Source organism: Brienomyrus brachyistius, chromosome 16, assembly GCF_023856365.1.
Source record: "Brienomyrus brachyistius isolate T26 chromosome 16, BBRACH_0.4, whole genome shotgun sequence".
In the NCBI taxonomy this organism is placed as follows: domain Eukaryota; kingdom Metazoa; phylum Chordata; class Actinopteri; order Osteoglossiformes; family Mormyridae; genus Brienomyrus; species Brienomyrus brachyistius.
Genome location: NC_064548.1, coordinates 7,005,018 through 7,017,665, shown reverse-complemented (window position 1 = coordinate 7,017,665; position 12,648 = coordinate 7,005,018). Strand labels below are relative to the sequence as shown.

Here is a 12,648-nt window from a genome sequence, read left to right as displayed (position 1 = left end):
GTTGGCACCGGGCAGCCTGGGCCATGTGAGCCAAGCTCTTGCCAGTCATTGGCTCAGTTATCCGCACCCTGTAGATGTGAGAGATAAATCTGAGGGGAGATAAAACAAGGTTATGTGAGACGTGACTGGCACATGAGCGCCCCCTTCGGGTCTAACAGCCTGAAAATGCCAAACTATTTTTTTTCACCGTTTGGGAAAGGGACCCCTGAGTAACACATGGTCTGATCCAGCAGGACAGCCCCCCCTGAACCCCGACCGCAGCACCGTGATGTACAGCCCCACTGTGCTCCAGCCACGAGCCCGGCTCCACCAGCCCCTGCCCTCCCCAACTCTGCCGGCCTCCCATCCGCATCAGCCGACTCACCACATGCTTCCGCAGGTCAGTGGTAGTGTGGGGGTGTCCTCTCTACCCTTCCAGTTATACTTTACCCCGATTAATAATCCAGCCCCCCCCCATCTAGCCTTTGCTCCTTCTTGCCCTGTTTCTCTGACTAACTGCCTTGACCTTTGACCTTTGTCTCCCTCATCGCTTGCGTAGCCCATGCGCCTACTGCAGCCATCAGCACAGCCTGCCCAGTGCCCAGCCATCTCGTACCCAACTCAGCTCCTGCCTACCCCCCCTAACCAGCAAAACACTGTGGTACTGCACCTCCCTCCTCCCTTGGGCCTCCCTCTGAGTTCCGAAAGGAGCATTCGGTTGCTCGGCTCCTGATGTATCCGTGTTAAGGCCCAGTGACGTTGTGTGCACAGTGACTGTTAGCTTATCCTGCTGGTGCTCAGCATGCAGTCACATGCTTGCCACACTTTCAGTGTCTCTCCCAATTATAAACATGATTTTAAATAATTAAGCCCAAAATTTTGGAGCCCAAACCGAATACTACTTTAAAAACACTTTTGTTCCCCATTTAGGAGGGTGTTACCCTGGTAAATGTCAATTTCCAGTGAGCTGCCCCCCCCCCATCAGTGTCCCCATACCCTGCTAGCCTCCTTTCTGACCCCCTTTTGCCCGTTAGCGTCCCCTAGTGGCTAATTAAGCATGCTGCACACTGCTGTAAATAATTGATCCTTCGCCAGATGTCGAGTCTGGCTCTAAGCCTCAGCCCTTGTGTCCTCAGGACAGCCTGGGCCCCCAGTTCAGCCACTTGAGCCTGGGCCGGCAACTGTCCTCCGAGGGGCCAGACGGCCACGCCGCCATGTACCCGGCCCCGCTGGTGCTCCATGCCCCCCAAGCAGGGGGCTACATGGGGGGTGCTCCCCCACAGCCTGTTGTGCAGCAGTCCCTGCCACCATTCCCACAGGGGTACATGCAGCAGCAGCAGCAGCAGCCACCCATGCAGCAGGTATTATTCTCACTCACAGTTCCCAGATCAGCGCAGGGCCGTGTTTTGCTCTTGTCCACCACCTACAGTTTTAAGTCAGACTGATATTATGATGTTCTGACACTCTGTGTGCGGTGCTCAGTGCTGTCACATGGTGCTTGTCACTGTCGTGTGAAGCAGTGTGACTCTGACTCGAAGGTGCCGCTCCCCCTACAGGTGCCAGCATGCTACTGCGCTCCAGCCCAATTCTCACTCCCAGCCCAGCCGTACCGCACCGCCACCCCCGTGCACTACAGCGGGTCACAGAGCCAGAGCCTGATCCAGCCCAACCAGCAGTCAGGTACCTCCGACTGACGTCACCTCACCCAAACAGCATTCTCTGCGCACAAGTCCCGACTTTGCTCACTTGTGTGTCTGTGTGAGTTTTGTGTGTGTGTGTGTGCGTGTGTGTTTTTTTTTTTTAACGCCATGGGGGGTAGGCAGCCTCAGCTTCAGATGCTTGCAGATGACTTTGGCACACAGAGCGGCTGGATCCGGGGCCGGGGCACTGTCTGAGAGGTACTCCATTCTCACAGTGAACCGGTCTCTTTTTCAGCCGCTCACTCCTCCCCACAGGGCCTCCTGGTCCCCCCCATAGGGACTCACTCAGGCCTCCCCTCCAGGGCCTCCCGGTTCAGCCCGCAAGGTCTCGCTGTAGGGCCTCACCCTAGGCCTCCTCACAGAGCCTCCCAGGTCCACTGTAGGGCCTCTCAGCAGGCCTCCTCACAGGGCTTCCCAGTCCATCCCACAAAGCCTCACTGCAGGGTCTTCCTATCCACTCTGCAGGGCCTCCCCTGGTTCTCTCACCCCAGTATCCCCATTCTTAGACATCTATATCTATATTTGCGAGTCTGTTTTGCTCCAATTTTTTTAAAACATTAATTATTTTGAGCATATAAATTCCATGAATATTTAACCAGCCACTGCAATAACCATTTATGAAAAACTAGCTGCTCCATTCATTTACTGATTATTAATAAAAATAAGTCAGTACATTTTTCCTGATTTAAGTGTGTAATGATGTCTTGAATCTGAGCATCGGGAGCTGTTGTGAGCGTTTTCGCTCACCGGTCTGGTTTTCCATTGTTTTCCTTCGCTCGCTGCTTAACACCCTCTCAGTTTAGGGAGCAGGAGAGTTGATTTGTACAGTGCAGCTCCAGTCCATTTAAACACTTGTTCTCCATGGTGGTGGAGCGAGGCTGCAGTGTGCAGGACATCCTGCGGATCCCCCAGGAAGGTACAAAGCACGGGAACACGATTCTGCGGCTAAAGCCCCCGCTGAAGGATGGAGGCCTGCTTTGAAAGCATGTGGAACCGCGGCTCAGAGCATGTTTGACATGGAGAGCGTCTCCCAAAATAGCGAACGGGGTGCCGTCAGGATCACCAGTCTTTCTCGTCCCACTTCTTTTCTCATCTGACTGATTGCCATCGCCATGGCGAAGTAGCTGGGAGAAATTGAAAAATGCCCCCCGGTCTGTGGGATTTCCGCCGTAACCTTGACCCCAATGCATCTGAGATGCTCCCTGCTGATTCCCAGCATTTCTATTGGCTCGCAGTAGGCCCACACAGTCGCAGGCTTCCGTGAGGAGGACCACGACGAGCTTATTATGTCTCCCACTCGGCCCCCGGCGGTCCGGTTGCCGTGGATGCGCATAAGCGTACGCATTTCAGACATCTTCTCCGGATGGTTCTCTCCCTCTCTCTCTTTTTTTTGTGACTCGCCTTGTGCTCCCGGTCGTTTGCTGGCTCACGTCTCCCTCGCGCCCTTCCAGGCTGTCAGACTGTGATGCCAAACCAGCCCCATGGCTACCAGAGTGTGGTGGCCATGCAGCCTCCCCCGGGCCAGAACCTCGCCGGCTGCCAGCCCAGCAATATGGGAAGCCAGATGCAAGGCGTGCTGCTCCACTATCCGTCCGCGACATCCTGTCAGGTACGTCTGATCTGTAACTGTCTGCGCAGAGTTTAATACACCACGTCCTAACACACCTGTAACCCATACCACATGTCAGATTGCTGGGGAGGGGTAACTGTCCTGTTCTGCCCCCGCAGGTGCCTGTGCCCCAGCAGACAATGGTCCTCCCCGTGCAGTCAGGCCAGGGGATTGTGCCCTCGCCCAGCGTGCAAGTGTACTACAGCGTGCTACCGGCCGCCCAGCAGAGCACCATGAGGTGCGTCGTTTTGACTCCCCTCGTCATACCGTCACCCTTTCGTTTTTGTCCGAATGAGTATTTGCCCACGCGGCTGCTCAGGAAGTGACATGCATGGCAGTCACAGCTCCTGCTTACGCGCTGCTTTTCACGCAGGCTGTTGAAAGCATAATATTTATGACCATGGTAAAATATTAATCGAAGGAGGGGATCCTGCAGGAAATGCGATCAGTAAAAGATCCATGAAGACATGCAGGCAGACCGGCGTCGGTTTTTTCCCTGGCCAAGCTCTGGCAGCCTGGCATGTCCGGCCCCCCTGTGCGCCTCACACTGGCTCCATCCGTCGTGTCCCCGCAGCTCCTCGCTGGGCTTCCCACCCCCCCAGCAGATGGAGCCGACGACGTTCCCGCGGACCCCCCCAGCTTGTGGCGGGCAGCAGCAGCACCCCGAGCAGCAGCGCGCAGGTACAAGCCTCATTAACTCAGCATGCAGGTGTGCGAGTCTGACTGCACGCTGTGTCTCCTGCGCACCCTCATTCCCTCGTACACCTGGCGCTGCAGCTCCCGGCGGCTGCTTATAGGGGGCAAAGAAGGATGCGTGTAGTCAGTCAGAAATATTCCATGTTCACGTTACCCGGCGCACTCTGAGATTGAAGATTTAATTTACAGTTTCATTAATAAAATGGGAATGCTGATTAAAAGCGAATCCCCTATTCCCTTCAATGGCCCGCTGATATTAAAAGAATCCACATCTGGGACTTTACATTGAGAATTTCTTCATTTTGTGATAATGACATGATTAACAGCTTACATGGCTTTAAATACTTGGGAAAAAGGGACAGGCAGTCCATCCATCCTCAGAGGCCAATGTGAGAAATCCGACGTTCTGCTCTGAGAGTCAGTGTGCTCATCGCGTAGACACCAGCCGCACCCCATCACGGGTGGGGCATTGCATGGGGATGGCCTGCCCAGTCCGGGAACGACCTGCCCAGTCTGGGGTTCTGTTCTAATCTTTAATTTGGCAAACAGGTTTAATTAGATGCATTGCAGATTACAATATTCATCCGATCAGGTGTTCATGCCTGCCCTGTCCTTGTAGTGTCTGTTCGGCATCCGAGCTGCATGAATAATGCACGAGTCACCAGCGCCACTCTGTGCAAATGGGGAATTAATTACTTCTAACATATTGCATTTTAAGAAAGCTGTAGGTATCTGCAGGTAAACGATACGCGGCATTAAACGCCCGCAAACTCGTAAACACAGAAAGGGGGATGCAACTATCCCCGAGGGACCCAGTGATGCATCACGATGCCGTTGCGGTTTAATAACCTGTGTTTGTAGGCTGAGCACTGCGTAAATCAAAGGTTTCCTGCTGTTTTTGCCTCGTCAGCATTATGCTCGTTAAGCATGTGGGTGCCGTTTCCCATCTCGCCAGGTGGCCCCGCCCCTCACGCAGCCAATGTGGTCATGCTGCATCTAGCCCTGCCCCCAAGTCACCAGCCTCAGCCCCACTCGCCCCCTCACTGGAAATACAGCAAGCACCACAGCTTGGACTACCAGAGGGGCCCCAAACTCACAGAGCTCGCGGCTGTGGACGCTTTGCAGGTAACAGCGCCACCGAATGGTGATGGGGGTGGGGTGGGGAGGTCACACAGCAGACTCCCTCATTTTCCAGTGAAGAGGACCGAAAGTATTGCAGCCTGGATCATTTTGCCCTGAGAGCACCCAGGGTCCTTGGGTAATTGTGAAATACTGCAGTAGAGTAGGTGTCCTGATTGTTGTTCGCACCCCTCCCTTCAATATCATCTGCTCTGCTGAGTGTCTAAGGTCGCTGTTCCCCAGTATCCTGGGAAAGTGAGAGAGTGCTGAATAAATGCTCAGTACCTTCCTCTGCCTTCAGAGCAGTCCCCCGCTGGGCAGCCCCGCCTCCTCTCCCATCCAGTCACCCGGCCCTGCCCACGACAGCAGCATCAAGAGTGTCCGTCCCGGCCTGGCCCCTATACCCATCATGCCCCAGTTTACCCAAGGCTTTGTCCCGGGACAGGGTGAGCATCCTCCTGGGTCATGTACCAATCATTATTGCTATTCCCGGTTGACTGGGAGACAAGTCAGTTTTTATCTGGAGATAATAAAGATCTGACAGTTTCCCTTTAAGTGAGATTCAGTTGGAAAATAAAAGGAGATATTTAAAGACTGAATGGTGTATTGTGTATTTTGTTAAAGTTCAGCCTGTCAGGTGTTTTACGTCCTGGATTCTGTTAGACATACTCTTTAAATCCAAGTCTATAATCTTTTGCCAGAGAAAACACATTTTGATGGGTCCATGTTTGCCACCCCCTCAGGTGATGTGAGGTACCCCCTGCTGGGCCAGCCCCTCCACTATAATGCCCCCGTGTGCCCCCCTTTACTGACTGGCCCCCATGTGGTTCTAAACCACCAGGTGAGTCTCCATTGCAGATGGATATGTTACAGAATCGTGTATGTATAGTGGCTGTGGAAGGCTGAGGCTTTAACACCTGAATTCTGATGTGGGATCAGCGCCCTCAGGTGAATGCTGGTGGGATTGTGTGACTGTGTGCAGAAAGCCCGAGCTGCACTGAGCTCCATAGTATGTAAGGAGCCTGTTCCTGGGGTCTCTGTGTCCCTGGTGGATGGCCACCGGGCAAAGGACAATCTGAGGGGGGGGGGATGGAAGACCGTAAGGAGGAAGAGATTGACATCTCACAAGAGCTCTTTGCCCCCGGCAGGGTCCCACGGGAGTCCGGCAGGGCGGCAGGGGAAAGAAGCCACCGAGGAGGGCAGTGTCTACAGATCTCAGTGTAGGTGAAGCAGGTAATGGGGGGGAGGCTGCCATCACAATGATACCCAGAAGGCCCCGGCTCAGGCTGCTCATTTAAATACCAGCACTGAGCATGTAGAATTAGACCCCCCCCCCCCCCCCCCCCAAGTCAGAGTACCGAGTCCAGCTCTGCACCATGTGTGGCCATGTAGGTCATACACCTGCAGAAAGACAGCACCCTGTCACAGAACTGCATGCTCGGTAATATCACTTAGGATCTACCTGTATGTGTGTGTGTGTGTGTGTGTGTTTGTGTGTGTGTCTACTTATTTTTAGAGAATGCAGCACGCTGCAGATTTCGCACCTGCACGGAGAATGTGCTGATCCTTCCACCGTCTCAGAAAAGGACCCGATCCAGGGTCTCCCCACTGCCTGGCTCATTAGTCTGTCAGTCAGGGAAGAGGGTCACACCTGAGATGGTTCGCTGGTTAGCTCTGGGTAAAACATGACGTCACCTGGCTTTTAAGGGTAATTTGCTAACTGCGTAGATGTACAGGCAGCAGCTAAATAACAGGTATTTGAGGACGAAGAGGTGAACGAATCTGAATGCGTATCTCGGAAATGTGCCCGGTTGGGGCCTCTTCTGTTTGCATAGCGTGTGTCTCCTCTTTTTGCAGTGAATGGGCGCATCTTGGAGGTGGCGAGTCGCAAAGAGGCAATGGCGCTACTCAGCAGCCTTTGAGTGGCTCACAAAACAACAGGACAGGACTTGTGACAGTGGATCACGCAGAGGCACCCCACGGGCTGGCACCGGCCTACCCCGTCCTCACCCTCTTTCCCTCCAGATAAACGCAGTGGCTCCTTGGCACCATTCAGACTGAGGCCCACTCCTTACGGAGGAACAGCTCCCAGTGAGGGGTCCCATCCACCATCATCGCCACAAGCACTTCCTGTTGCAGGCACTCCCCACTTCCTGTTTATGACTGAGTTGCCCTCTTGAGTTCAACAGCTGTTGAGAATGTATAGTATTCATAATGTTCTAGCAATTTGGAAGCAAGATAACTTGAATTTTTTCAATGAATGTGAGTCCAAAATAATAGCCACTCGTTTTTTTCTAAACTGACTGGAACATATCAAACAGCAGCATGTACTGTTTCTTTTTTCAACTTTAGTTTTATATTTGGGGACTTATGTCAGATTGAAAGCCTGGTTATACAGAATAGTTTTTTCATATCCATCAGCATCCTTTACTTTGACACCCTCCCCCCCAAAAAAAACAAAAAAACAAAAAATAATAATAATAATGAAATATTGACTCTGTGAATACTTTCCTGCTGCGGCTGGTCTGCTGTGGAGTTCATCCTGACCTATGGACCAGGATCCTTTGTGTGCCTTCTACCAGAACTCTACCAGGCCCTCTGGTAATTTGTAAAAATGAAAAGCCCCACCCCTTTGTACATAATTTATAAATTAGGTAAATAATTAAGTCTGTTCTTTTCACAGTGAATGTCACTCCTGTAATGGACGCAAATGAGAGGGAGAACCTCTGGTTTAATATTCCTTTTTTTAACTTAATTTAAAACCTCAAAGAGAGTAAGAGAAGACCCATATAGCCTAGAACAGCTTTCAGGATCCGTGACCTGCCATCGTCAACAGGCCCCTGCTTTCTGAAACAAGGCCAGTTTTACAGTGAAACATGGTGCTGTTATATTCGTATGACGGTCCACTGCTAAGAACTGTTTCTTTGTTTCCTTCAGCAAGTGGATCCTGAAAGGCTGAGCAGTGGTTTACTGCTACAAGTCATTTTTATTTGTTTCAAACCAATAAATGTTTGCACCAAACTGTGTCCCTTGTCAAATTCCAAGTAGCGGGGACTTCATATCAGTGCAGTAATTATCCCATTTATGCTTACTTGTCTTGTGTTCTACAGTTCTATTATGGACAAATTAATTTATTAGTTTACGCAAAGTGAATCCTTCGATGTCCAAATATAAGCGTTTTTTCCCCTCTGCCTGAATAATTCGAAGAACAGAAAAGGTTCACAGTGGTAACGGAGGACTGGGCAGTGTAAACTATATACAGTTAGGGTTGCCAGCTTATGCATCCGGCGGGACACTCGCACTTTCTGAATCTCATGCTCACGCAAGAAATCTTACGGCAAATCTATGTTATTCAATCATAAAAATAAAATTAGCTACATCAAAAGCATTGGGGTAGTTTGCAAACCCTATAGACTACAAGGTAATAAAACTCTGATATACATGTAAATACGTGTGCAGACTTGTCTGTCTTGTGTTGACGCCCAAAGGTTGGCAACCCCTTACAGGTGGTTTTAAATACCCGCAGGCAACCATGAGGGGTACAGTATAAAAAAGTCCCGTTTTTCAGTCAGTAGGGATGACGCCTGACTCCCAAATGGAAGCAAAGATTGCTTGCAATGCCAAGAGGACAGTTTTACCACCAGCCTGGAGAAGTTCACCCCAGATACTACAAAATAGAACACAGCCTTTTATTTAACTTGTATTACAACATATTCACGATTCTTATTAAATGTAGCCAGGAGATCGATCTTTAATTTTCCATAGGATAAAAAACAATGTGATGTAATGCTGCTTATAAGTTTCACTGCCTGCACTGGCAACATTAGACAAAAGTGTATTAGTTAGCGATCGAATTTTCCGATGTAGGAATATGGAGACATAAGTGAAAAATGTATTAATTATTGCATTAAGTGTAATTGAGGTACAAAAATGGTTCCATTTGCTCAATTTTTGCTCCACTAAAATTGCTTCTTCTGCCTAACTTCAGTCATGTTAGCACCAGTGCTTGTGGTCAACCAATCAGCAAGCTGTGAGTGTAAGTACCTCCCCAGTAGTTTGTGTTTGAAAGAAAAGTACTGAGTTTGCATCCTTCTAATGCTGCATTCGAAGACCAAATGCATCACAGCAGCACAAGGCCATGCCTTTTCAAAGGCTCCTTCAAATGCAGCTTAGAAATGCATTATTTTTTTTGCCAACATCCCAAGAGTCATTGCATGAACCTTCGAAGGACACCTAGAGGGGCTACATAAACCGCTTCCTTCGAAGGGTGGCACAATGCAGCTTGGGATCTCAGCAAACGAATAACTAATTTTTAGGCTGCAAATGAATTTGGACACAGTTGATGTCTGAAGTAAGGACTAAAACAGGGTACCAGGACTGCCTCCACGAAACCACAATCAGGCCAGGTTCCTGCGGTGTGAACACGACAAAAGTTCCTGGTTCTGGTTCTGGTTCCAGAAAAAAAGTTTTGGCGGTGTTAAAGCACCTAGAAGAAACTAAGTGCTGGCAAAGACAAGAGCTCGGAAGCTGCATGATTTTTTTAGAAAGGAGATATTGTGGATAAATAAGGTAAAAAAGCGTACTGGTGTGGCGGTACTTTGGAAATGTAAAGTCCATAAGACTGATGCTGTGTATTGTAAACTCTGCAGAAAACTTGTGCTAATTGAAACTAAATATCTGCAAACCCGTTTCACCACTCAAAGTACTGACATGCAATAAAACATATAGAATAAAGGTGCTTACATTCACAGACACCAGCAATTATGGTTTCCACCTTCAATCACAGGGCAAATCTCTAAATACTTTCAAAACATGTCTCGAACTGGTTCAGTATACGAGATGGGTGGCAACTCAACTAACAATGTCAAAACCGTCCCCTGGAACAAGCAGCAAGGCAGTTAGGCAAAAAACCCAGCAACTAACTATACTGCCTGAATTTCCAAGTGTTAGTCTCTACGACAAAAAAGTTTATTTTTGTATGGTCTATTAATTAAAATTAGATTCAAATAGTCATTTTTTTCATGTTCCGAATATGTTTAAGGGGAATCCTAAAGGAATTTAAAGCAAAAAGGTAGCTGTGAATTCACAAAATGATTACTTGTGATAATTACCAATAATTGAGTTTGGTTGATGCTCCCATTTCTTCCTCTAAGAAAAGAGCAGACTGAGGGGTCGTTTGGTCATAAGCAGGATCTTGCAGATGTCTGAGCATCTCCTTTCATGTGAGGTACAGAGGAAGCACTGATAACCAATCCTCCAAAGATGGAGGCTCGCAGTGCCTCCTACTGCCCCCAACTGGTGAATTTAACTATTGTTGTTGAAACAGTGCCTGGTGACTCCACATATGTCACAACTGCTATCAGCCTGCCTCCTCTCTGGGTCAGTTTCGAGTGCTGTCCGGCTGCTGCTCTTGTTAGCCAGCTGACTGGTTTAGTGTCCCGTGGCTCCCTGGGAGCTTGACCAGCAGGAGTTCTGCCAACCGTCTGGACTGCTGGCATGAACAGGGTTCGGGAGCACCTGGCAGTCTCTGTGTGGCATGGATCATGGGAGGGCGATACAGGACCCCGTTGCCTGTCATTCTGGACTGAGGAAGGCTTATCCTTGTGACATGTCATTGAGGCCATCTTTAAATGTCTGCAAACAAATGTGATTGGCATTTGATAAAGCATTAATCATGCACATGCACTATATGGACAAAAGTATTGGAAAACCAATTCAGCTGTTTTATTCAAACCCATTACCACAGATGTATAAAATCAAGCACCTAGCCATGCAGTCAGGTTTACAAACATTTGTGAAAGAATGGGTCGTTCTGAAGACCTCAATGAATTCAAGCGTGGTACTGTCATAGGGTGCCACCTTTGCAATCAGTCAGTTCATGAAATTGCTTCCCTGCTAGATATTCCATGTTCAAACGTAAATGGTATCTTTGGAAAATGGAAGCGTTTAGGAGCAACAGAAACTCAGCCATACAGTGGCAGACCATGTAAACACCAGGGTCGCTGAGTGCTGAGGTGCATAGTGTGTAAAAGTCACAGGTGCTCTGTTGACTCCATAACTGCAGAGTTCCAAACTTCCTCTGGCATTAACCCCAGAATAAAAACTGCACCGGGAGCTTCATTGATTGGGGTTTCATGGCCGAGCATCTGCATGCCAACCTCGCATCACCAGTGTGGTATAAAGCACACCAGCACCGTTCTCTAGAGCAGTGGAAATGTGTTCTATGGAGTGACAAATCACGCTTCTCTGTCTGGCAGTCTGATGGACCACTCTAGGTTTGACAGATGCAAGAAGAACGTTACCTGACTGACTGCATTGTGCCGACTGTGAAGTTTGGTGGAGGAGGGATAATGGTATGGGGTTCTTTTTCAGGGGTTGGGCCAGGCCCCTTAGTTCCAGTGAAGGGAACTATTAATGCTTCAGCATACTACAAGACATTGTGTGCAATTCTATACTTCCAATATTGTGGGAACAGTTTGGGGAATGCCCCAGTGCACAAAGCAAGGTCCATAAAGACATGGTGAGTTTGGGGAGGAAGAACTTCACTGGCCTACATAGAACCCTGACCTCGATCTCATTGAACATGTTAGGGATAAACTAGAACAGATATTGTGAGCCAGCTGTTATAGCTGCAAAATGGGGACTAACTCCATGTTAATGCCCAGGGATTCTGAATGGGAGAAGTGAAGCCCACCTATAGAGGCAGTGCAAGTATATAGGGACCTTAGAGCCTCTTCTGGGAAGTACGGGGAGGCCTCCAGGCAGGTGTTTCCCTGCATCAGACTGAAATGTCTATCTAAACATTCTTTTGAATAAGGGTATGCGATTGGACAGTTACAATGTCTCTGTGATCTGACTTTACGGGGAGATTGTAATGATTGCATCAAAGTATGTTGTATCACTTGCAGTTCTATGGCTCACACACACACATCTAAAGTTTTATCAGCTAAATCCAGTTCGATGCACCAATAAACTGGTAACAGCTAACAGTAGGTAGTGCTTCGGATTTCTTCCTCTCTGCCTTTCATGTCCTTGTCCCAACATGCAATGAGCAACATGGAACACATTCCTGCATTTGGCAACACAGTGTCATGGACAGCATGGAGGAGCTGGTCTCTAAAAAGTAAGATTCTTGCGTCGATTTTCCGAAAGCAACACTACACAAACAAGTTACCTTATAGGGCTTTTTTTTCAATTGGGGAATTTGGTTGTTCTGTTCAGTTACATGCAAAATGGTCTTAAAAACAAACATGTAAAAGAATCGCGACAAGACTGTGGATTGTGATCCTGTTCGAAAAAAATCGTAATATGATATTTTTGCCATGTTGCCTACCCCTACTTTTGAATATACATTATGCTTTTCTTATGCTTTTCTCAATATTAACATAGTTCATGAGTATTACCCACTTTTAAAAAGTCACTATGTATAATAGGCACTAGGCAGTTATTTTTGTCTTTTGCTTCAGAAAAGGAAACATATAACCCCAAAAAAGCTGGCATGAAGTGTCCAGGTCCTTAGTGGGTGTACTATAATTACACAGTACA

At 48.7% G+C, this 12,648-nt stretch overlaps 1 protein-coding gene across 9 annotated transcripts in view; it reads left to right on the top strand.

The window, feature by feature from the left end:
* Nucleotides 1-8,124, top strand: part of LOC125710290 (R3H domain-containing protein 1-like) — a 32,821-nt gene extending 24,697 nt beyond the window's left edge. For 5 of the 9 annotated variants that reach the window (XM_048979861.1, XM_048979866.1, XM_048979860.1 and 2 more), the window contains 12 exons: nt 231-379; nt 539-640; nt 1,116-1,340; nt 1,536-1,659; nt 3,131-3,288; nt 3,408-3,526; nt 3,863-3,969; nt 4,940-5,109; nt 5,405-5,549; nt 5,847-5,944; nt 6,252-6,336; nt 6,961-8,124. In XM_048979861.1, the coding sequence (XP_048835818.1) occupies nt 231-379; nt 539-640; nt 1,116-1,340; nt 1,536-1,659; nt 3,131-3,288; nt 3,408-3,526; nt 3,863-3,969; nt 4,940-5,109; nt 5,405-5,549; nt 5,847-5,944; nt 6,252-6,336; nt 6,961-7,025 (1,547 nt within the window). In that variant the 3' untranslated portion in view covers nt 7,026-8,124. The remainder of the gene's footprint in view (nt 1-230; nt 380-538; nt 641-1,115; nt 1,341-1,535; nt 1,660-3,130; nt 3,289-3,407; nt 3,527-3,862; nt 3,970-4,939; nt 5,110-5,404; nt 5,550-5,846; nt 5,945-6,251; nt 6,337-6,960) is intronic. The other 4 variants (XM_048979867.1, XM_048979865.1, XM_048979868.1 and 1 more) reach the window with 3 other exon arrangements.
* The last annotated feature ends 4,524 nt before the right edge of the window (nt 8,125-12,648 follow it).